Consider the following 24,760-nt stretch of genomic DNA (forward strand, 5'->3'; position numbering starts at 1 on the left):
GGGAGCTCAGATAGAGGGAGCTCAGATAGAGGGAGCTCAGATAGAGGGAGCTCAGATAGAGGGAGCTCAGATAGAGGGAGCTCAGATAGAGGGAGCTCAGATAGAGGGAGCTCAGATAGAGGGAGCTCAGATAGAGGGAGCTCAGATAGAGGGAGCTCAGATAGAGGGAGCTCAGATAGAGGGAGCTCAGATAGAGGGAGCTCAGATAGAGGGAGCTCAGATAGAGGGAGCTCAGATAGAGGGAGCTCAGATAGAGGGAGCTCAGATAGAGGGAGCTCAGATAGAGGGAGCTCAGATAGAGGGAGCTCAGATAGAGGGAGCTCAGATAGAGGGAGCTCAGATAGAGGGAGCTCAGATAGAGGGAGCTCAGATAGAGGGAGCTCAGATAGAGGGAGCTCAGATAGAGGGAGCTCAGATAGAGGGAGCTCAGATAGAGGGAGCTCAGATAGAGGGAGCTCAGATAGAGGGAGCTCAGATAGAGGGAGCTCAGATAGAGGGAGCTCAGATAGAGGGAGCTCAGATAGAGGGAGCTCAGATAGAGGGAGCTCAGATAGAGGGAGCTCAGATAGAGGGAGCTCAGATAGAGGGAGCTCAGATAGAGGGAGCTCAGATAGAGGGAGCTCAGATAGAGGGAGCTCAGATAGAGGGAGCTCAGATAGAGGGAGCTCAGATAGAGGGAGCTCAGATAGAGGGAGCTCAGATAGAGGGAGCTCAGATAGAGGGAGCTCAGATAGAGGGAGCTCAGATAGAGGGAGCTCAGATAGAGGGAGCTCAGATAGAGGGAGCTCAGATAGAGGGAGCTCAGATAGAGGGAGCTCAGATAGAGGGAGCTCAGATAGAGGGAGCTCAGATAGAGGGAGCTCAGATAGAGGGAGCTCAGATAGAGGGAGCTCAGATAGAGGGAGCTCAGATAGAGGGAGCTCAGATAGAGGGAGCTCAGATAGAGGGAGCTCAGATAGAGGGAGCTCAGATAGAGGGAGCTCAGATAGAGGGAGCTCAGATAGAGGGAGCTCAGATAGAGGGAGCTCAGATAGAGGGAGCTCAGATAGAGGGAGCTCAGATAGAGGGAGCTCAGATAGAGGGAGCTCAGATAGAGGGAGCTCAGATAGAGGGAGCTCAGATAGAGGGAGCTCAGATAGAGGGAGCTCAGATAGAGGGAGCTCAGATAGAGGGAGCTCAGATAGAGGGAGCTCAGATAGAGGGAGCTCAGATAGAGGGAGCTCAGATAGAGGGAGCTCAGATAGAGGGAGCTCAGATAGAGGGAGCTCAGATAGAGGGAGCTCAGATAGAGGGAGCTCAGATAGAGGGAGCTCAGATAGAGGGAGCTCAGATAGAGGGAGCTCAGATAGAGGGAGCTCAGATAGAGGGAGCTCAGATAGAGGGAGCTCAGATAGAGGGAGCTCAGATAGAGGGAGCTCAGATAGAGGGAGCTCAGATAGAGGGAGCTCAGATAGAGGGAGCTCAGATAGAGGGAGCTCAGATAGAGGGAGCTCAGATAGAGGGAGCTCAGATAGAGGGAGCTCAGATAGAGGGAGCTCAGATAGAGGGAGCTCAGATAGAGGGAGCTCAGATAGAGGGAGCTCAGATAGAGGGAGCTCAGATAGAGGGAGCTCAGATAGAGGGAGCTCAGATAGAGGGAGCTCAGATAGAGGGAGCTCAGATAGAGGGAGCTCAGATAGAGGGAGCTCAGATAGAGGGAGCTCAGATAGAGGGAGCTCAGATAGAGGGAGCTCAGATAGAGGGAGCTCAGATAGAGGGAGCTCAGATAGAGGGAGCTCAGATAGAGGGAGCTCAGATAGAGGGAGCTCAGATAGAGGGAGCTCAGATAGAGGGAGCTCAGATAGAGGGAGCTCAGATAGAGGGAGCTCAGATAGAGGGAGCTCAGATAGAGGGAGCTCAGATAGAGGGAGCTCAGATAGAGGGAGCTCAGATAGAGGGAGCTCAGATAGAGGGAGCTCAGATAGAGGGAGCTCAGATAGAGGGAGCTCAGATAGAGGGAGCTCAGATAGAGGGAGCTCAGATAGAGGGAGCTCAGATAGAGGGAGCTCAGATAGAGGGAGCTCAGATAGAGGGAGCTCAGATAGAGGGAGCTCAGATAGAGGGAGCTCAGATAGAGGGAGCTCAGATAGAGGGAGCTCAGATAGAGGGAGCTCAGATAGAGGGAGCTCAGATAGAGGGAGCTCAGATAGAGGGAGCTCAGATAGAGGGAGCTCAGATAGAGGGAGCTCAGATAGAGGGAGCTCAGATAGAGGGAGCTCAGATAGAGGGAGCTCAGATAGAGGGAGCTCAGATAGAGGGAGCTCAGATAGAGGGAGCTCAGATAGAGGGAGCTCAGATAGAGGGAGCTCAGATAGAGGGAGCTCAGATAGAGGGAGCTCAGATAGAGGGAGCTCAGATAGAGGGAGCTCAGATAGAGGGAGCTCAGATAGAGGGAGCTCAGATAGAGGGAGCTCAGATAGAGGGAGCTCAGATAGAGGGAGCTCAGATAGAGGGAGCTCAGATAGAGGGAGCTCAGATAGAGGGAGCTCAGATAGAGGGAGCTCAGATAGAGGGAGCTCAGATAGAGGGAGCTCAGATAGAGGGAGCTCAGATAGAGGGAGCTCAGATAGAGGGAGCTCAGATAGAGGGAGCTCAGATAGAGGGAGCTCAGATAGAGGGAGCTCAGATAGAGGGAGCTCAGATAGAGGGAGCTCAGATAGAGGGAGCTCAGATAGAGGGAGCTCAGATAGAGGGAGCTCAGATAGAGGGAGCTCAGATAGAGGGAGCTCAGATAGAGGGAGCTCAGATAGAGGGAGCTCAGATAGAGGGAGCTCAGATAGAGGGAGCTCAGATAGAGGGAGCTCAGATAGAGGGAGCTCAGATAGAGGGAGCTCAGATAGAGGGAGCTCAGATAGAGGGAGCTCAGATAGAGGGAGCTCAGATAGAGGGAGCTCAGATAGAGGGAGCTCAGATAGAGGGAGCTCAGATAGAGGGAGCTCAGATAGAGGGAGCTCAGATAGAGGGAGCTCAGATAGAGGGAGCTCAGATAGAGGGAGCTCAGATAGAGGGAGCTCAGATAGAGGGAGCTCAGATAGAGGGAGCTCAGATAGAGGGAGCTCAGATAGAGGGAGCTCAGATAGAGGGAGCTCAGATAGAGGGAGCTCAGATAGAGGGAGCTCAGATAGAGGGAGCTCAGATAGAGGGAGCTCAGATAGAGGGAGCTCAGATAGAGGGAGCTCAGATAGAGGGAGCTCAGATAGAGGGAGCTCAGATAGAGGGAGCTCAGATAGAGGGAGCTCAGATAGAGGGAGCTCAGATAGAGGGAGCTCAGATAGAGGGAGCTCAGATAGAGGGAGCTCAGATAGAGGGAGCTCAGATAGAGGGAGCTCAGATAGAGGGAGCTCAGATAGAGGGAGCTCAGATAGAGGGAGCTCAGATAGAGGGAGCTCAGATAGAGGGAGCTCAGATAGAGGGAGCTCAGATAGAGGGAGCTCAGATAGAGGGAGCTCAGATAGAGGGAGCTCAGATAGAGGGAGCTCAGATAGAGGGAGCTCAGATAGAGGGAGCTCAGATAGAGGGAGCTCAGATAGAGGGAGCTCAGATAGAGGGAGCTCAGATAGAGGGAGCTCAGATAGAGGGAGCTCAGATAGAGGGAGCTCAGATAGAGGGAGCTCAGATAGAGGGAGCTCAGATAGAGGGAGCTCAGATAGAGGGAGCTCAGATAGAGGGAGCTCAGATAGAGGGAGCTCAGATAGAGGGAGCTCAGATAGAGGGAGCTCAGATAGAGGGAGCTCAGATAGAGGGAGCTCAGATAGAGGGAGCTCAGATAGAGGGAGCTCAGATAGAGGGAGCTCAGATAGAGGGAGCTCAGATAGAGGGAGCTCAGATAGAGGGAGCTCAGATAGAGGGAGCTCAGATAGAGGGAGCTCAGATAGAGGGAGCTCAGATAGAGGGAGCTCAGATAGAGGGAGCTCAGATAGAGGGAGCTCAGATAGAGGGAGCTCAGATAGAGGGAGCTCAGATAGAGGGAGCTCAGATAGAGGGAGCTCAGATAGAGGGAGCTCAGATAGAGGGAGCTCAGATAGAGGGAGCTCAGATAGAGGGAGCTCAGATAGAGGGAGCTCAGATAGAGGGAGCTCAGATAGAGGGAGCTCAGATAGAGGGAGCTCAGATAGAGGGAGCTCAGATAGAGGGAGCTCAGATAGAGGGAGCTCAGATAGAGGGAGCTCAGATAGAGGGAGCTCAGATAGAGGGAGCTCAGATAGAGGGAGCTCAGATAGAGGGAGCTCAGATAGAGGGAGCTCAGATAGAGGGAGCTCAGATAGAGGGAGCTCAGATAGAGGGAGCTCAGATAGAGGGAGCTCAGATAGAGGGAGCTCGGATAGAGGGAGCTCAGATAGAGGGAGCTCAGATAGAGGGAGCTCAGATAGAGGGAGCTCAGATAGAGGGAGCTCAGATAGAGGGAGCTCAGATAGAGGGAGCTCAGATAGAGGGAGCTCAGATAGAGGGAGCTCAGATAGAGGGAGCTCAGATAGAGGGAGCTCAGATAGAGGGAGCTCAGATAGAGGGAGCTCAGATAGAGGGAGCTCAGATAGAGGGAGCTCAGATAGAGGGAGCTCAGATAGAGGGAGCTCAGATAGAGGGAGCTCAGATAGAGGGAGCTCAGATAGAGGGAGCTCAGATAGAGGGAGCTCAGATAGAGGGAGCTCAGATAGAGGGAGCTCAGATAGAGGGAGCTCAGATAGAGGGAGCTCAGATAGAGGGAGCTCAGATAGAGGGAGCTCAGATAGAGGGAGCTCAGATAGAGGGAGCTCAGATAGAGGGAGCTCAGATAGAGGGAGCTCAGATAGAGGGAGCTCAGATAGAGGGAGCTCAGATAGAGGGAGCTCAGATAGAGGGAGCTCAGATAGAGGGAGCTCAGATAGAGGGAGCTCAGATAGAGGGAGCTCAGATAGAGGGAGCTCAGATAGAGGGAGCTCAGATAGAGGGAGCTCAGATAGAGGGAGCTCAGATAGAGGGAGCTCAGATAGAGGGAGCTCAGATAGAGGGAGCTCAGATAGAGGGAGCTCAGATAGAGGGAGCTCAGATAGAGGGAGCTCAGATAGAGGGAGCTCAGATAGAGGGAGCTCAGATAGAGGGAGCTCAGATAGAGGGAGCTCAGATAGAGGGAGCTCAGATAGAGGGAGCTCAGATAGAGGGAGCTCAGATAGAGGGAGCTCAGATAGAGGGAGCTCAGATAGAGGGAGCTCAGATAGAGGGAGCTCAGATAGAGGGAGCTCAGATAGAGGGAGCTCAGATAGAGGGAGCTCAGATAGAGGGAGCTCAGATAGAGGGAGCTCAGATAGAGGGAGCTCAGATAGAGGGAGCTCAGATAGAGGGAGCTCAGATAGAGGGAGCTCAGATAGAGGGAGCTCAGATAGAGGGAGCTCAGATAGAGGGAGCTCAGATAGAGGGAGCTCAGATAGAGGGAGCTCAGATAGAGGGAGCTCAGATAGAGGGAGCTCAGATAGAGGGAGCTCAGATAGAGGGAGCTCAGATAGAGGGAGCTCAGATAGAGGGAGCTCAGATAGAGGGAGCTCAGATAGAGGGAGCTCAGATAGAGGGAGCTCAGATAGAGGGAGCTCAGATAGAGGGAGCTCAGATAGAGGGAGCTCAGATAGAGGGAGCTCAGATAGAGGGAGCTCAGATAGAGGGAGCTCAGATAGAGGGAGCTCAGATAGAGGGAGCTCAGATAGAGGGAGCTCAGATAGAGGGAGCTCAGATAGAGGGAGCTCAGATAGAGGGAGCTCAGATAGAGGGAGCTCAGATAGAGGGAGCTCAGATAGAGGGAGCTCAGATAGAGGGAGCTCAGATAGAGGGAGCTCAGATAGAGGGAGCTCAGATAGAGGGAGCTCAGATAGAGGGAGCTCAGATAGAGGGAGCTCAGATAGAGGGAGCTCAGATAGAGGGAGCTCAGATAGAGGGAGCTCAGATAGAGGGAGCTCAGATAGAGGGAGCTCAGATAGAGGGAGCTCAGATAGAGGGAGCTCAGATAGAGGGAGCTCAGATAGAGGGAGCTCAGATAGAGGGAGCTCAGATAGAGGGAGCTCAGATAGAGGGAGCTCAGATAGAGGGAGCTCAGATAGAGGGAGCTCAGATAGAGGGAGCTCAGATAGAGGGAGCTCAGATAGAGGGAGCTCAGATAGAGGGAGCTCAGATAGAGGGAGCTCAGATAGAGGGAGCTCAGATAGAGGGAGCTCAGATAGAGGGAGCTCAGATAGAGGGAGCTCAGATAGAGGGAGCTCAGATAGAGGGAGCTCAGATAGAGGGAGCTCAGATAGAGGGAGCTCAGATAGAGGGAGCTCAGATAGAGGGAGCTCAGATAGAGGGAGCTCAGATAGAGGGAGCTCAGATAGAGGGAGCTCAGATAGAGGGAGCTCAGATAGAGGGAGCTCAGATAGAGGGAGCTCAGATAGAGGGAGCTCAGATAGAGGGAGCTCAGATAGAGGGAGCTCAGATAGAGGGAGCTCAGATAGAGGGAGCTCAGATAGAGGGAGCTCAGATAGAGGGAGCTCAGATAGAGGGAGCTCAGATAGAGGGAGCTCAGATAGAGGGAGCTCAGATAGAGGGAGCTCAGATAGAGGGAGCTCAGATAGAGGGAGCTCAGATAGAGGGAGCTCAGATAGAGGGAGCTCAGATAGAGGGAGCTCAGATAGAGGGAGCTCAGATAGAGGGAGCTCAGATAGAGGGAGCTCAGATAGAGGGAGCTCAGATAGAGGGAGCTCAGATAGAGGGAGCTCAGATAGACTGGGAGCTCAGATAGAGGGAGCTCAGATAGAGGGAGCTCAGATAGAGGGAGCTCAGATAGAGGGAGCTCAGATAGAGGGAGCTCAGATAGAGGGAGCTCAGATAGAGGGAGCTCAGATAGAGGGAGCTCAGATAGAGGGAGCTCAGATAGAGGGAGCTCAGATAGAGGGAGCTCAGATAGAGGGAGCTCAGATAGAGGGAGCTCAGATAGAGGGAGCTCAGATAGAGGGAGCTCAGATAGAGGGAGCTCAGATAGAGGGAGCTCAGATAGAGGGAGCTCAGATAGAGGGAGCTCAGATAGAGGGAGCTCAGATAGAGGGAGCTCAGATAGAGGGAGCTCAGATAGAGGGAGCTCAGATAGAGGGAGCTCAGATAGAGGGAGCTCAGATAGAGGGAGCTCAGATAGAGGGAGCTCAGATAGAGGGAGCTCAGATAGAGGGAGCTCAGATAGAGGGAGCTCAGATAGAGGGAGCTCAGATAGAGGGAGCTCAGATAGAGGGAGCTCAGATAGAGGGAGCTCAGATAGAGGGAGCTCAGATAGAGGGAGCTCAGATAGAGGGAGCTCAGATAGAGGGAGCTCAGATAGAGGGAGCTCAGATAGAGGGAGCTCGGATAGAGGGAGCTCAGATAGAGGGAGCTCAGATAGAGGGAGCTCAGATAGAGGGAGCTCAGATAGAGGGAGCTCAGATAGAGGGAGCTCAGATAGAGGGAGCTCAGATAGAGGGAGCTCAGATAGAGGGAGCTCAGATAGAGGGAGCTCAGATAGAGGGAGCTCAGATAGAGGGAGCTCAGATAGAGGGAGCTCAGATAGAGGGAGCTCAGATAGAGGGAGCTCAGATAGAGGGAGCTCAGATAGAGGGAGCTCAGATAGAGGGAGCTCAGATAGAGGGAGCTCAGATAGAGGGAGCTCAGATAGAGGGAGCTCAGATAGAGGGAGCTCAGATAGAGGGAGCTCAGATAGAGGGAGCTCAGATAGAGGGAGCTCAGATAGAGGGAGCTCAGATAGAGGGAGCTCAGATAGAGGGAGCTCAGATAGAGGGAGCTCAGATAGAGGGAGCTCAGATAGAGGGAGCTCAGATAGAGGGAGCTCAGATAGAGGGAGCTCAGATAGAGGGAGCTCAGATAGAGGGAGCTCAGATAGAGGGAGCTCAGATAGAGGGAGCTCAGATAGAGGGAGCTCAGATAGAGGGAGCTCAGATAGAGGGAGCTCAGATAGAGGGAGCTCAGATAGAGGGAGCTCAGATAGAGGGAGCTCAGATAGAGGGAGCTCAGATAGAGGGAGCTCAGATAGAGGGAGCTCAGATAGAGGGAGCTCAGATAGAGGGAGCTCAGATAGAGGGAGCTCAGATAGAGGGAGCTCAGATAGAGGGAGCTCAGATAGAGGGAGCTCAGATAGAGGGAGCTCAGATAGAGGGAGCTCGGATAGAGGGAGCTCAGATAGAGGGAGCTCAGATAGAGGGAGCTCAGATAGAGGGAGCTCAGATAGAGGGAGCTCAGATAGAGGGAGCTCAGATAGAGGGAGCTCAGATAGAGGGAGCTCAGATAGAGGGAGCTCAGATAGAGGGAGCTCAGATAGAGGGAGCTCAGATAGAGGGAGCTCAGATAGAGGGAGCTCAGATAGAGGGAGCTCAGATAGAGGGAGCTCAGATAGAGGGAGCTCAGATAGAGGGAGCTCAGATAGAGGGAGCTCAGATAGAGGGAGCTCAGATAGAGGGAGCTCGGATAGAGGGAGCTCAGATAGAGGGAGCTCAGATAGAGGGAGCTCAGATAGAGGGAGCTCAGATAGAGGGAGCTCAGATAGAGGGAGCTCAGATAGAGGGAGCTCAGATAGAGGGAGCTCAGATAGAGGGAGCTCAGATAGAGGGAGCTCAGATAGACTGGGAGCTCAGATAGAGGGAGCTCAGATAGAGGGAGCTCAGATAGAGGGAGCTCAGATAGAGGGAGCTCAGATAGAGGGAGCTCAGATAGAGGGAGCTCAGATAGACTGGGAGCTCAGATAGAGGGAGCTCAGATAGAGGGAGCTCAGATAGAGGGAGCTCAGATAGAGGGAGCTCAGATAGAGGGAGCTCGGATAGAGGGAGCTCAGATAGAGGGAGCTCAGATAGAGGGAGCTCAGATAGAGGGAGCTCAGATAGAGGGAGCTCAGATAGAGGGAGCTCAGATAGAGGGAGCTCAGATAGAGGGAGCTCAGATAGAGGGAGCTCAGATAGAGGGAGCTCAGATAGAGGGAGCTCAGATAGAGGGAGCTCAGATAGAGGGAGCTCAGATAGAGGGAGCTCAGATAGAGGGAGCTCAGATAGAGGGAGCTCAGATAGAGGGAGCTCAGATAGAGGGAGCTCAGATAGAGGGAGCTCAGATAGAGGGAGCTCAGATAGAGGGAGCTCAGATAGAGGGAGCTCAGATAGAGGGAGCTCAGATAGAGGGAGCTCAGATAGAGGGAGCTCAGATAGAGGGAGCTCAGATAGAGGGAGCTCAGATAGAGGGAGCTCAGATAGAGGGAGCTCAGATAGAGGGAGCTCAGATAGAGGGAGCTCAGATAGAGGGAGCTCAGATAGAGGGAGCTCAGATAGAGGGAGCTCAGATAGAGGGAGCTCAGATAGAGGGAGCTCAGATAGAGGGAGCTCAGATAGAGGGAGCTCAGATAGAGGGAGCTCAGATAGAGGGAGCTCAGATAGAGGGAGCTCAGATAGACTGGGAGCTCAGATAGAGGGAGCTCAGATAGAGGGAGCTCAGATAGAGGGAGCTCAGATAGAGGGAGCTCAGATAGAGGGAGCTCAGATAGAGGGAGCTCAGATAGAGGGAGCTCAGATAGAGGGAGCTCAGATAGAGGGAGCTCAGATAGAGGGAGCTCAGATAGAGGGAGCTCAGATAGAGGGAGCTCAGATAGAGGGAGCTCAGATAGAGGGAGCTCAGATAGAGGGAGCTCAGATAGAGGGAGCTCAGATAGAGGGAGCTCAGATAGAGGGAGCTCAGATAGAGGGAGCTCAGATAGAGGGAGCTCAGATAGAGGGAGCTCAGATAGAGGGAGCTCAGATAGAGGGAGCTCAGATAGAGGGAGCTCAGATAGAGGGAGCTCAGATAGACTGGGAGCTCAGATAGAGGGAGCTCAGATAGAGGGAGCTCAGATAGAGGGAGCTCAGATAGAGGGAGCTCAGATAGAGGGAGCTCAGATAGAGGGAGCTCAGATAGAGGGAGCTCAGATAGAGGGAGCTCAGATAGAGGGAGCTCAGATAGAGGGAGCTCAGATAGAGGGAGCTCAGATAGAGGGAGCTCAGATAGAGGGAGCTCAGATAGAGGGAGCTCAGATAGAGGGAGCTCAGATAGAGGGAGCTCAGATAGAGGGAGCTCAGATAGAGGGAGCTCAGATAGAGGGAGCTCAGATAGAGGGAGCTCAGATAGAGGGAGCTCAGATAGAGGGAGCTCAGATAGAGGGAGCTCAGATAGACTGGGAGCTCAGATAGAGGGAGCTCAGATAGAGGGAGCTCAGATAGAGGGAGCTCAGATAGAGGGAGCTCAGATAGAGGGAGCTCAGATAGAGGGAGCTCAGATAGAGGGAGCTCAGATAGAGGGAGCTCAGATAGAGGGAGCTCAGATAGAGGGAGCTCAGATAGAGGGAGCTCAGATAGAGGGAGCTCAGATAGAGGGAGCTCAGATAGAGGGAGCTCAGATAGAGGGAGCTCAGATAGAGGGAGCTCAGATAGAGGGAGCTCAGATAGAGGGAGCTCAGATAGAGGGAGCTCAGATAGAGGGAGCTCAGATAGAGGGAGCTCAGATAGAGGGAGCTCAGATAGAGGGAGCTCAGATAGAGGGAGCTCAGATAGAGGGAGCTCAGATAGAGGGAGCTCAGATAGAGGGAGCTCAGATAGAGGGAGCTCAGATAGAGGGAGCTCAGATAGAGGGAGCTCAGATAGAGGGAGCTCAGATAGAGGGAGCTCAGATAGAGGGAGCTCAGATAGAGGGAGCTCAGATAGAGGGAGCTCAGATAGAGGGAGCTCAGATAGAGGGAGCTCAGATAGAGGGAGCTCAGATAGAGGGAGCTCAGATAGAGGGAGCTCAGATAGAGGGAGCTCAGATAGAGGGAGCTCAGATAGAGGGAGCTCAGATAGAGGGAGCTCAGATAGAGGGAGCTCAGATAGACTGGGAGCTCAGATAGAGGGAGCTCAGATAGAGGGAGCTCAGATAGAGGGAGCTCAGATAGAGGGAGCTCAGATAGAGGGAGCTCAGATAGAGGGAGCTCAGATAGAGGGAGCTCAGATAGAGGGAGCTCAGATAGAGGGAGCTCAGATAGAGGGAGCTCAGATAGAGGGAGCTCAGATAGAGGGAGCTCAGATAGAGGGAGCTCAGATAGAGGGAGCTCAGATAGAGGGAGCTCAGATAGAGGGAGCTCAGATAGAGGGAGCTCAGATAGAGGGAGCTCAGATAGAGGGAGCTCAGATAGAGGGAGCTCAGATAGAGGGAGCTCAGATAGAGGGAGCTCAGATAGAGGGAGCTCAGATAGAGGGAGCTCAGATAGAGGGAGCTCAGATAGAGGGAGCTCAGATAGAGGGAGCTCAGATAGAGGGAGCTCAGATAGAGGGAGCTCAGATAGAGGGAGCTCAGATAGAGGGAGCTCAGATAGAGGGAGCTCAGATAGAGGGAGCTCAGATAGAGGGAGCTCAGATAGAGGGAGCTCAGATAGAGGGAGCTCAGATAGAGGGAGCTCAGATAGAGGGAGCTCAGATAGAGGGAGCTCAGATAGAGGGAGCTCAGATAGAGGGAGCTCAGATAGAGGGAGCTCAGATAGAGGGAGCTCAGATAGAGGGAGCTCAGATAGAGGGAGCTCAGATAGAGGGAGCTCAGATAGAGGGAGCTCAGATAGAGGGAGCTCAGATAGACTGGGAGCTCAGATAGAGGGAGCTCAGATAGAGGGAGCTCAGATAGAGGGAGCTCAGATAGAGGGAGCTCGGATAGAGGGAGCTCAGATAGAGGGAGCTCAGATAGAGGGAGCTCAGATAGAGGGAGCTCAGATAGAGGGAGCTCAGATAGAGGGAGCTCAGATAGAGGGAGCTCAGATAGAGGGAGCTCAGATAGAGGGAGCTCAGATAGAGGGAGCTCAGATAGAGGGAGCTCAGATAGAGGGAGCTCAGATAGAGGGAGCTCAGATAGAGGGAGCTCAGATAGAGGGAGCTCAGATAGAGGGAGCTCAGATAGAGGGAGCTCAGATAGAGGGAGCTCAGATAGAGGGAGCTCAGATAGACTGGGAGCTCAGATAGAGGGAGCTCAGATAGAGGGAGCTCGGATAGAGGGAGCTCAGATAGAGGGAGCTCAGATAGAGGGAGCTCAGATAGAGGGAGCTCGGATAGAGGGAGCTCAGATAGAGGGAGCTCAGATAGAGGGAGCTCAGATAGACTGGGAGCTCAGATAGACTGGGAGCTCAGATAGAGGGAGCTCAGATAGAGGGAGCTCAGATAGACTGGGAGCTCAGATAGAGGGAGCTCAGATAGAGGGAGCTCGGATAGACTGGGAGCTCAGATAGAGGGAGCTCGGATAGAGGGAGCTCGGATAGACTGGGAGCTCAGATAGAGGGAGCTCAGATAGAGGGAGCTCGGATAGAGGGAGCTCAGATAGAGGGAGCTCGGATAGAGGGAGCTCAGATAGACTGGGAGCTCAGATAGAGGGAGCTCGGATAGAGGGAGCTCAGATAGAGGGAGCTCAGATAGAGGGAGCTCAGATAGAGGGAGCTCAGATAGAGGGAGCTCAGATAGAGGGAGCTCAGATAGAGGGAGCTCAGATAGAGGGAGCTCAGATAGAGGGAGCTCAGATAGAGGGAGCTCAGATAGAGGGAGCTCAGATAGAGGGAGCTCAGATAGAGGGAGCTCAGATAGAGGGAGCTCAGATAGAGGGAGCTCAGATAGAGGGAGCTCGGATAGAGGGAGCTCAGATAGAGGGAGCTCGGATAGAGGGAGCTCAGATAGAGGGAGCTCGGATAGAGGGGGCTCGGAAATGGGGAGCTCGGATAGGGGGAGCTCGGATAGGGGGAGCTCGGATAGGGGGAGTTTGGTTAGAGGGAGTTTGGATAGAGGGAACTCATGCTGAAATTCTGGAGAAATGGATTTTGGTTGGATTAATATTCTGTTATTTTGACAATTTTGAGGGTGATCTGCAGTGTTTTTGGCATGAGGAAGCATATAGGCGGGAGGAAAGTTCTTCAGAGAGTATGGTTTGGGGTTGCAGTGTGAGGTGGGTTGAGGGGGGTCGGTGGGTGGGTTGAGGTTGAGGTTTGGCTTGAGGTCAGAGGGTGGATTGGGGGTCAAAGTATATGTTGGGGGTCAAAGAGTGGGTTGGGGTGGAGGTTTCGGTTGATGTGAGAGGGTGGATTGGGGTTGAGGTTTGGGTTGGGGTCAGAGGGTGGATTGGGTTGGGGTTGGGGTCAGGGTATAGGTTGGGGTTGGGGTCAGAGGGTAGTCACAGTGTCAGGGTGTGGCATGAGCGACTGATAATGTACTCAAGCTGTTGTCTATCTCAGGTATTGAGATCAATTTAATTGGTCCCTTGATGGGAAGAGGTGGGGATGATGGGTCATGAATGGTCTCATTTATGACTGGGCTTTAATGGAGGATTATTGTGTGGATCAGTCGATGTGATAGATTGTGTTTGTATCAGATTTGGATCATTCCAGAACTATATCGGGACTAACAAAGTTCTGAGAATTAGGCCGATGAAACCTAATCGTGTAAGATAGGGAATGATCCCACTTATTTTAACAAGTCAAAGGAGAAGCAACCAGTCCCTATTCTTTGTAACTCCCTGAATCTCAGTGTCTCATTGATTCATATTGGAGGATGTGAAACTTACTCTCTTCTCTTTAATTTCCCAGCACTGAAACTTTGAACAATAGACCAGTAATCGGTGAGTAACGACAACGTGGGAAAAGGTTAGAAGCTATTGTTAAAAATGTTAGGTCAGGATAATCAAGGTAATCAGGCAGAATCATCCTGGTTTTGTAAAAGGGAAATCAGGTTTAACCAATTTATTGGAGTTCTTTGAAGGAGTCACGTATGCTGTGGATAAAGGGGAACAGGTGGATGTGCTGTACTTAGATTTCCAGAAGACACTTGATAAGATGCCACATCAAAGGTTATTGAGGAAAATAAAAGCTCATGGTGTAGGGGGTAACATGTTGGCATGGATAGAGGATTGGCTAGTCAACAGAGAGTAGGCATAAATGGGTCTTGTTCAGGTTGGCAAGATGTAATGAGCAATGTGTCACAGGGATAGGTTCAGTGAGTGGGCAATGATCTGGCAAATGGAGTATAATGTGGGAAAATGTGAAATTGTCCATTTTGGCAGAAAGAATAAAAAAAAGAATATTATCTAAATGGTGAGAGATTGCAGAGCTCTGAGATTCAGAGGGACCTGGGTGTCCTAGTGCATGAATCACAAAAGGCTAGTGTGCAGGTACAGCAAGTAATTAGGAAAGTTAATAGAATGTTATCATTTATCATGACGGGAATTGATTACAAAAGCAGGGAGGTTATGCTTCATTTAACAAGGCACTGGTGAGACCACATCTGGTGTACTGTATACAATATTGGTCTCCTTATTTAAGGATAGATGTAAATGCGTTAGAAGTAGTTCAGAGAATGTTTACTAGTTTAATACCTGGAATGGGTAGGTTGTCTTATATGGAAAGGTTGGACAGACTAGGCTTGGATCTGCTGGAGTTTAGAAGAGTGAGAGGCAATTTGATTGAAACATATAAGATCCTGAGGAGTCTTGACAGGGTGGATGTGGAGAGGATGTTTCCTCTTGTGGGAGAATCTAGAACTAGGGGTCACTGTTTAAAAATAAGGGGTCGCTTGTTTGAAACAGAGATGAGGAGAATTTTTTTCATTCAGAGGGTCCTGAGTCTTTGGAACTCTCTTCCTGAAAAGGTGGAAGCAGAGACTTTGAATATTTTTAAGGCAGAGCTAGATAGATTGTTGATTAGCAAGGGGTGGAAGGTTATAGGGGTAGGCGGGGATGTGGAGTTGAGGTTAAAACCAGATCAGCCATGATCTTATTAAATGGTGGAGTAGGTTCGAGGGGCCGAGTGGCCTATTCCTGCCCCTAATTCGCATGTTCGTATTTACATTCACATGCACCACTCTAACTGTGTTTGTGCTCAGTAATCGATTGCAATGGACACTGGGTGACTGATAATCCAACAGTCCCAAGACAGCTGTCCACTCAGGCCTCCCCCTCACAGACAGAGAGGGAAAGAGAGAAAGAGAGAGAGAGAAAGAAAAAGAGGGAAAGAGAGAGAGAAAGAAGAGAGAGAGAGAAAGAGAAAAGGAGAGAGGGAGGGAGGGATGGAGAAAGAGAGGGGAAGAGAGAAAGATAGAAAAGAAAGATAGAAAGGAAAGAGAGATATAAAGGTGGAGAGAAAGAGAGAGAGAAGGAGATAGTAGGAAAGAGTGAGGGAGAGAGGGAGGGAGGGATAGATAGAGAGACAAAGAGAGAGAGGGAGAAAGTGAAGGTTAGATGAGAATAGTTGAGAAACGGACAGAGTTAGATGGACAGGAGGAGACAGTGGGCTGGATTGGACGTGCCCCTGCCGGCCGTGTTTTCAGTGGTGGTGGGTGGGGGTGGGGGTGCGGGGGGGTGGTTGGGGGTTGGGGGTTGGGGTGGGGTTGGTAGGCCCCCAAACACGGTAGGTGGGCCGGTGTCAGAATTGGCTGCCAACCCACCATATTTAAATCAATGATCAAGGGTCAATTGAGATTGTTAACAAGCCAATTGACCCCATGAATACACTGCCTACGGCATAACATGGCTGACGTGGGCAATCGGGGGAGTGGGCAGGCTGATTTTTGAAAAAAGCATTTTAAAAGGGCAGCAAGGAAGGGGGGTTACTCTGTTAGGGGGGGGGGGAGGTGCCCTGTGTGCTTGGGGACAACCCCTCTAAGAAATTACCCTCTTTATTCTTCCTACCTGCCTGCTGCCTTAAACCATTGTCCCAAAACCCACCCCCCACTCCATGCCCTCGGTGCCGGACTCACCTGTCTCTGGGTTGATTGGGCTGCCTTCTTGGACCTACAATCCCGGCAGCAGCCATAATGCATTCTTGGTGCTGTTGCGATTGCCGGAGCTGCCGGCCAATGGGATTTGCCAGCACCTTCTGAGGGAGGAACCCAGACCCGGTAAGGGGCAGATCTCCCGCTGGCTGTCTGTTTACCCACCCACAGTGTGTTATGGCTACTGGGTGGGCTGGAGTGGAGTGAGACGGCTGCACGCTGATTTTGCCTCCAGGGGAGGGGAGTGATGGGGGTGATGAACTGTGTGGCCCCCCTTGGATTAGGCTGCCCAGTATATGGGAGTGTGTAGATTGTGTCAGAGTGGGAGATACATACTGACGCAGGCGCACACACACACGCACACATACACAGCCACACACCCACACACACACACACGCACACATACACAGCCACACACCCACACACACACACACATGCACACATACACAGCCACACACCCACACACACACATACGCACACATACACAGCCACACACCCACACACACACACACACACTCACGCACACAAACAGCCACACGCAAACACATACACACTCACACAGCTACACACACACACACACCCATACACACACACACACACACACACACACACACACAGCCACATGCAAACACACACACACACACACACACACACACAGCCACACACATACACAGCCACGCAAACACACACACATGCACACAGCCACGCAAACACACACACACACACACACACACACACGCACCCACGCAAACACACACACACACACCCACACCCACACACACACGCACACACACAGCCACACGCAAACACACACACACACAACCACATGCAAACACACACACACCCACACACACACTCACGCACACACACAGCCACACGTAAACACACACACACACACACAGCCACATGCAAACACACACACACACACACGCGCAAACACACACACACGCACACACACACACAGCCACACGCAAACACATACACACTCACACAGCTACACACACACACACCCATACACACACACACACACACACACACACACACACACGCACCCATGCAAACACACACACACACACCCACACCCACACACACACGCACACACACAGCCACACGCAAACACACACACAACCACATGCAAACACACACACACCCACCCACACACACACGCACGCACACACACAGCCACACATAAACACACACACACACACACACACAGCCACATGCAAACACACACACACGCGCGCGCAAACACACACACACGCACACACACACACAACCACACGCAAACACATATACACACACACACACACGCAAACACACAGACACGCATACAGCCACATATACAGCCACACATACACACACACACACACACACACGCACAGCCACACGCATATACACACACAAGCACACAGCCACATGCAAACACACACACAAACACATAGCCACACGCAAACACACAGCCACAAATACACAGCCACACACAAACACACAGCCACACGCAAACACACACACAAACACGCGCACACACACAAACACACAGGCACACACACACATACACAGACACATGCACACATACACAGACACACACACATACAAACACACACACACAAACACATGCCACACGCAAACACACATGCACACACAAAAGCATACAGATATGCACACATACACAGGCACACACACACACACACACACACATGCACAGTCTAACCTCGGTGTTGGGAAAGATATTAGAAAGAATTCTGAGGGACAGAATATATCTACACTCGGAGAGACACGGATTAATCAGGGATAGTAAGCATGGATTTGTTAAGGGAAGGTCGTGTTTGACAAATTTGATCGACCTTTTTGTGGAGGTAACCGGGAGTGTTGATGAGGGTAATGCATTTGATGTGATCTACATGGACTTTAGCAAGGCTTTTGATAAGGTCCTTCATGGCAGACTGGTCAAGAAAGTAAGAGCCCATGGGATCCAAGGCAAAGTGACACATTGGATTCAAAATTGGCTGAGAGGCAGGAAGCAGAGCATGATGGTAGAGGGATGTTCTGTGACTGGAAGACTGTTTCCAGTCAGGTTCCACAGGGCTTGGTGCTGGGACCCTTGCTGTTTGTGGTGTACATACATGATTTGGACTTAAATGTAGGGGGAATGATCAAGAATTTCTCAGATGACACGAAAATGGGTAGGGTGGTAAATAGCGAGGAGGATAGCTGCAAACTTCAGGAGGATATCAATGGACTGGTCAGGTGGACAGAGCAGTGGCAAATGGAATTCAACCTGGAAAAGCGTGAGGTACCTTGGTACCTGGGTGCCTGTGTAGTCTTGGGAAGGGCTAATAAGGCAAGGGATTACACTACGAATGGTAGCACCCTGGAAAGTGCTGAAGATCAGAGGGACCTTGGTGTGCATGTCCACAGATCTCTGAAGGTAGCAGGGCAGGTAGAAAAGGTGGCATATGGGATATTTGCCTTTATTAGCCGAGGCGTAGAGTACAAGAGCAGGGAGATTAAAACGCTGGTTAGGCCACAACTGGAGTACTGCATGCAGTTCTGGTCACCACATTGTAGAAAGGATGTGGTTGCACTGGAGAGGGTGCAGAGGAGATTTACCAGGAAGTTCCCTGGGCTGGAGAGTCTGAGCTATGAGGAAAGATTGGATAGACTGGGGTTGTTTTCCTTGGAGCAGTGAAGGTTGAGAGGGGACCTGATAGAGGTGTATAAGATTATGAGGGGCATAGATAGGGTGGAAAGGAAGGCACTTTTTCCATTAGTAGAGGGGTCAATAACCAGGGCTCATAGATTTAAGGTAAGAGGTAGAAGGCTAAGAGGGGAGTTGAGGATAATTTTTTTTTACCCAGAGGGTGGTGGGAGCCTGGAACTCACTGCCTGAAAGGGTCGTTGAGTCAGAAACTCTCGTAACATTTAAGAAGAATTTAGACACTCACTTGCGTTGCCATAGCCTCCAGGGCTATGGACCAAGTGCTGGAAGATGGGATTAGTGTAGTCAGATGTTTGTTGACTGGGGCAGACACGATGGGCTGAATGGCCTCCTTCTGTGCTGTAAACATCTATGAGTCACACACACACACACACACACACACACACACAAACACACACACACACACACACACACGCACTCACACACACTCACACAGACACAGACAGACACATACAATCACACACACAATAACTCACATACACACACACTCTCACACAGACACTAACACACAGACACAAACACACAAGACACACACACACTGTGGCACACAATTAGATTTATATAGCATCTTTAAAGTAATGAACCATCCCAAGGTGCTCCATAGGGACCATTATAAACCCAAATATGACACCAAATCACATAGGTCAGGTGATCAAAAACTTGGTCAAAGAGTTTTAAGGATTGTCTTAAAGAAGGAAAGAAAGGTAGAGAGGGGGAGAGGTGTAGGGAGGCAATCCCAGAGCTTAGAGCCCAGACAGTTAAAGGTGCAGCCATCAGTTGTGAGGTGATTAAAATTGGAGGGACGTGCAAGAGGCCAGTATTAGAGGAGTTCAGATATCTCAGTGATGCTGGAGGAGATTACAGAGAGAGGGAGGGGCGAGGCCTTGGAGTGAATTAAAAACAAAGATGTGGATTTTAAAATGGAGATGTTGCTTGACTGGAAGCCAATACCCTGTAATATAGCCTGGCTCTACTCCTATCTCAGCTCAGCTGCTGCTGAAATCCTCCTTCATATCTTTGTTATCTCTAGACTTGACTATTCCAACACACTCCTGCCCGGACTCCCTCATTCTACCCCCTGTAAACTTCAGCTCATCCAAAACTCTGCTGCTCGTGTTCTTACTTGCACCAAGCCCTGTTCGCCTATCGCCCCTCCGCTCACTGACCTACATTGGCCACTGGTCCAGCAACACCAGAATTTTAAAATTCTCATCCTTTTTTCCCCTCCCTATCCCTGCAATCTCCTCCAACCCACAACCCTCTGAAATACCTGTTCTTCTCCTATCCTGGTCTCTTGTGCATCCCCACGTGTAGTCACTCCACCATTGGCTACACCCCATCGGCCTCTCCGCCTTTCTGCCTCCCTTTCCTCCATTAAGAAGCTCCTTAAAATCTTCCTCCTAGACCAAGCTCTGTCTCACCTGCCCTAACAATCTCCCCATGTAACACAGTGCCAAATATTTTTTGACAGTTCTCCTGTGAAGCCACCAGTTGGAACTTTCTAACTATGTTGCAGGCCGCTAAATAAATGCAATTTGTTGTTGTTGCTGACAGGGATCTTAGCCCAGCACACTGTGGATGAGCTGACTGAGGTGGCAAAGACATACGTGGGCGCTCCCTACGTGAAGTACCTGGAGTCAGCCGGCAGCAGGGTGGCGGTGATCAGGTAACACAGTCACTATTGGGTCCATCCCAGGATGGGCTTGATTTTACCGAGGGGTCAGGTGGAGGGTCAGAGGCCAAAGGCTGAACAGATAGGGAGGGAATCTGAGATGAATGGAAAAGCTTTGGTCAGGAGCCATCAGCGACTGCAGATTGTAGGAGGGAGAGGCGACTCAGGGAGGGAGCAGGAAGGAGAGGGGGTGAAGAGAGTGAAAGGGGGAGGGGGTAAAGAAGGGGTGAGGAGAGGTGAAGAGGGTTGTGGAATCCCACAGAATTGAAATCTTGGGAAAGAAAGAGAGAAAGACTTTCATTTATTTATTTATTTATTTTAATACATTCATGGGATGTGGGCTTCGCTGGCTGGGCCAGCATTTATTGCCCATCCCTAATTGCCCCACAGTGCTGTTAGGGAGGGAGTTCCAGGATTTTGACTCAGCGACAGTGAAGGAACGGTGATATATTTCCAAGTCAGGATGGTGAGTGGCTTGGAGGGGAACTTCCAGGTGGTGGTGTTCCCATCTATCTGCTGCCCTTGTCCTTCTAGATGGTAGTGGTCGTGGGTTTGCAAGATGCTGTTGAAGGAGCCTTGGTGAATTCCTGCAGTGCATCTTGTAGATGGTACACACTGTGGCTACTGTGTGTTGGTGGTGGAAGGAGTGAATGTTTGTGGATGTGGTGCCAATCAAGTGGGCTGCTTTGTCCTGGACAGTGTTGAACTTGCTGAGTGTTGTGGGAGCTGCACTCATCCAGGCAAGTGGAGAGTATTCCATCACACTCCTGACTTGTGCCTTGTAGATGGCGCTTTTCACAACCAACAGAAATCTCAAAATTCTTCCCAGCCACTGAAGTATGTTTGAAGTGTAGCTGCTGTTGTAATGTAAGGAATGTAGAAAGGATGCGTTCTTGAATGAAGTAATGGAGCTAATCATTTTAATCATTTGAAGGTGCAGAAAAATGATGATGGCAATGGGCTGGGTTAGAGTTAGGGTCAGGATTAGGGTCAGGTTCAGGGTTGGGGTTAGGGTTAGAATTAGGGTTAGGATTAGGGATAGGGTTAGGGTCAGGATTAGGGTCAGGATTAGGGTCAGGTTCAGGGTTGGGGTTAGGGTTAGAATTAGGGTTAGGGTTAGGGTCAGGGTTGGCTCTGTGATGGTGTTGGGCAGCATTGAGGTTGGGGTAAAAAGGGTTGGGATTAATTAGCTGTAACTGTTGCTTCTTCCTTTTCTCTGCAGGTTGTATCTCAGTGAGTGCGATTATGAAAAGATTTTTCATTCAATAAATGGGTAAGTGACTAATTATCACTTTTCATCATTTGATTGATTCTCTTCGCTGAACTCAGCAAATGTTGGGTCTTGGTTCTTCACTTGCTACTCTCTTGGATGGTTTCATTTCACTGTCCTGCATTTTAAAATTTCCAATGCCTTCCTATGGAAGGTATAATCTGTCCACCTGTTTAACGTCCTGTCCCTCTTCATGTATGTCAAACACTTCCCTCCCTGACCTTGAGGTGTCCTCTACAAAATATTGATTCAGAAACATGCCCTATCATTAAGCTGCTTTGTTGAATACGTAAAAACATGAGGAATTGAAAAAAGTCATTGGGCGAAACCTTCCGTTCTTGGTGAGTGTCTCGCTCGCTGCCTGAAAAAGCGCTGAGACACTGGTTCCTTAAGGTAGTGGGACAGGTAGTTAAGGTGGTTAAGAAGGCATATGGGATACTTGCCTTTATTAGCCGTGGCATAGAATATAAGAGCCGGGAGGCTACGCTAGAACTGCATAAAACGCTGGTTATGCCACAGCTAGAGTACTGCGTGCAGTTCTGGAATCCGCATTATAGGAAGTATGTGATTACACTAGAGTGATTGCAGAGGAGATTTACCAGGATATTACCTGAGCTGGAGAGTTTTAGTTATGAGAAAGGATTGGATAGACTGGGGTTATTTTCCCTGGAGCAGAGGAGATTGAGGGGGGACATGATTGAGGTGTATAAAATTTAAGAGGGACATAGATAGGGCAGACAGGAAGGAAATTTTTCCCTTGGCGGAGGAATCAGTAACCAGACGGCATAGATTTAAGGTAAGGGGCAGGAGGTTTAGAGGGGAAGTGATGAAGAATTTTTTCACCCAGAGGTGGTGGGAATCTGGAACTCACTGCCTGAAAGGGTGGTAGAGGCAGAAACCCTGATAACATTTAAGAAGTATTTGGATGTGCACTTGCGATGCCATGGTATACAAGGCCTAGACCTAGAAAATGGGATTAGAATAGTTAGGTACTTGTTTGACTGGTGCAGACTTGATGGGCCGAAGGACCTTTTTCTGTGCTGTAGACCTCTATGACTCTATGACTCTATGACCTACACTGACTCTGAGATGGAAGACCAGCCGTACCTTCTGTCCATCAGGCAGCTAAGTGGGCAGTGGTGGGCCTTCCTCCAGTCTGTGGACCCCGGAAGTCAACTTTCATGCTCACCAAGAGCTGCTGGCCAATCAGAGGCCGGCAGCTCTTGCACTTGGCAGTGCCCCCTGGACAACACCCCTCGGAGTCCCAGGAGCGCAGCGTGGCTCAGGAGAAAGTTAAGTGCTGTTGGGGACGTCTCTTGGGGAGGGAGTCAAGAAGGGAGGTCACAGGAGTCTGCAGCAGGGCAGCCACCCCTCTGCCCCATCTCTGTGTCCTCGATCATGCACAGATTAGTGCAGATCAAGGACCACCAATCCCCTCTCCAGCTGACATGCTGCTCGCATAGTTTTACCAGGCCCACCTGGAGCTGGGAAGGTTGCAGCGGAGGTGGGAAAAGGCCCTTAAGTGGGCATTAATTGGTCATTTAAGGAACTCAAGTGGACATCTGGTGGAGGTGAGAAGGCATCGGGTATTGGTCCTGAGGCCAAGACGCCAAATTCTCACGATCACCCCACCTCCTTCCTTGCCTCCTGTGGGGGCAGTAGATCCTGACCGTTGAGTCCAGGAACTCTATTATTTCACTTCCAAAACAAACTCAGATCTCACCCCCCCCCCCCCCCAGAAGAGGTGTTGTTTAATGAGGGGAGATAGGGTAAAATGGGTTAATATTCCCGAAAGTTTAGAAGAATGAGAGGCGATCCCATTGAAATATATCAAATTATGGTGGGCTTAACAGGGTGGATACTGAGAGATTCTTTCCACTGGTTGGGGGCAGTGGGGTGGTGGGGATCCTAAACACGGGGACACAGTCTCAGGCTGAGGGAGCCAATCATTTAGGACTGAGTGAGGAGAAATTTCTTCGTTCAAAGGGTTGTAAATCTTTGGAATTCTTTACCCCAGACAGTCGTGGATGCTCCGTTGTTGAATACATTTAACTGAGATTGATAGATTTTTGCGTTCTAAGGGAATTAAGGGTTAGGGGGATGGTACAGGAAGTGGAGTGGAGGTAGAAGATCAGTCATGATCTTAGTGAAATGTAGAACAGGCTCGAGGGGCTGAGTGACCAGCTCCTAGTTGCTATTTCATCTGTTCCTATGTTAATCAACTCGATCCACTAACGTGCCTATGAACCCCTTTCCTTAAGGGGATTTGATCCCTTTGAGTAAAAATCCCCTTGATCCCCTTTGAACTAAATAGTAGGATTCAAGGGATCAAACATGGCAAGGTGTGGTAAACCAAAGGGAAGGGACAAGGCGAGAGAGGAAGGTATTACTGTGGGAAGCAATAAGCAGACCGTGACGGGGGTTGGGGGGGGGGAAAGGAGAATACAAATCTAAGGCCAGAATTTTACGCCTCGCGGGTGGGTGAGTGCACGATCTGAGGGGACGTGAAATAACGCAAGGCGATGTCGGGCGAGTGTTCCAACCTCCACCCCGCAGGCGAGCAATCTCCAGGCTGGCGGGTGTGAGCCGAGTCTGTCAACAATTAAAGGGCACTTAAGGACGTTAAAAAGGCGGTTAATCCCGATTTTACGTGGATCCCGATTTTACGTTCGATCGATGGGAAAAACGGGCAGGTGGGCAGCCCGCTTTTAAGGAAACCTCATCCCAGGGCGGGATAAAAAAAGGCTCGACGCAATTGCCATTGTGAGTAGCATTTCCAGGCTTTATTTTCAGCACTCATCGGTGTCTCCAAGGCCCCCGGAGAACATTCGAACATTCGAAATAGGAGTAGGAGTAGGTCATTTGGCCCCTCGAGCCTGCTTCTTCGTTCAAGAAGATTGCGGCTGATCAGTTTCCAATTAGAATTCCACATTCCCATCTAACCCCGATAACCTTCGATCCCCTTACCTAACAAGAATCTATCTACCTCTGCCTTAAAAATATTCAATGACCCCGCCTCCTCCACCTTCTGAGGCAGAGAATTCCAAAGTCACACAACCCTCTGAGAGAAAAAATTTCTCCTCATCTCTGTCCTAAAAGGGTGACCCCTAATTTTAAAACAGTGCCCCCTAGTTCTGGACTCACCCACAAGAGGAAACATCCTTTTGACATCCACCTTATCGACACTGTTCAGGATCTTGTATACTCAGTCAAATCACCCCTCACTCTTCTAAACTCCAGTGGAAACAAGCCCAGTCTATCCAACCTTCCCTCATAAGATAACTCACTCATTCCAGCTA

General features: G+C 50.7%; 1 protein-coding gene across 1 annotated transcript in view; it reads left to right on the forward strand.

Annotated features, from left to right (window-relative positions):
* Positions 1–24,760, forward strand: part of LOC121289948 (gamma-glutamyl hydrolase-like) — a 61,257-nt gene that overhangs the window by 26,717 nt on the left and 9,780 nt on the right. Inside the window, exons 2-4 of the mRNA XM_041209960.1 lie at positions 13,622–13,653; positions 20,074–20,185; positions 21,414–21,464. Of these exons, the coding sequence (XP_041065894.1) occupies positions 13,622–13,653; positions 20,074–20,185; positions 21,414–21,464 (195 nt within the window). The remainder of the gene's footprint in view (positions 1–13,621; positions 13,654–20,073; positions 20,186–21,413; positions 21,465–24,760) is intronic.

Source organism: Carcharodon carcharias, chromosome 17 (assembly GCF_017639515.1).
Source record: "Carcharodon carcharias isolate sCarCar2 chromosome 17, sCarCar2.pri, whole genome shotgun sequence".
NCBI classification, from domain to species: Eukaryota; Metazoa; Chordata; class Chondrichthyes; order Lamniformes; family Lamnidae; genus Carcharodon; species Carcharodon carcharias.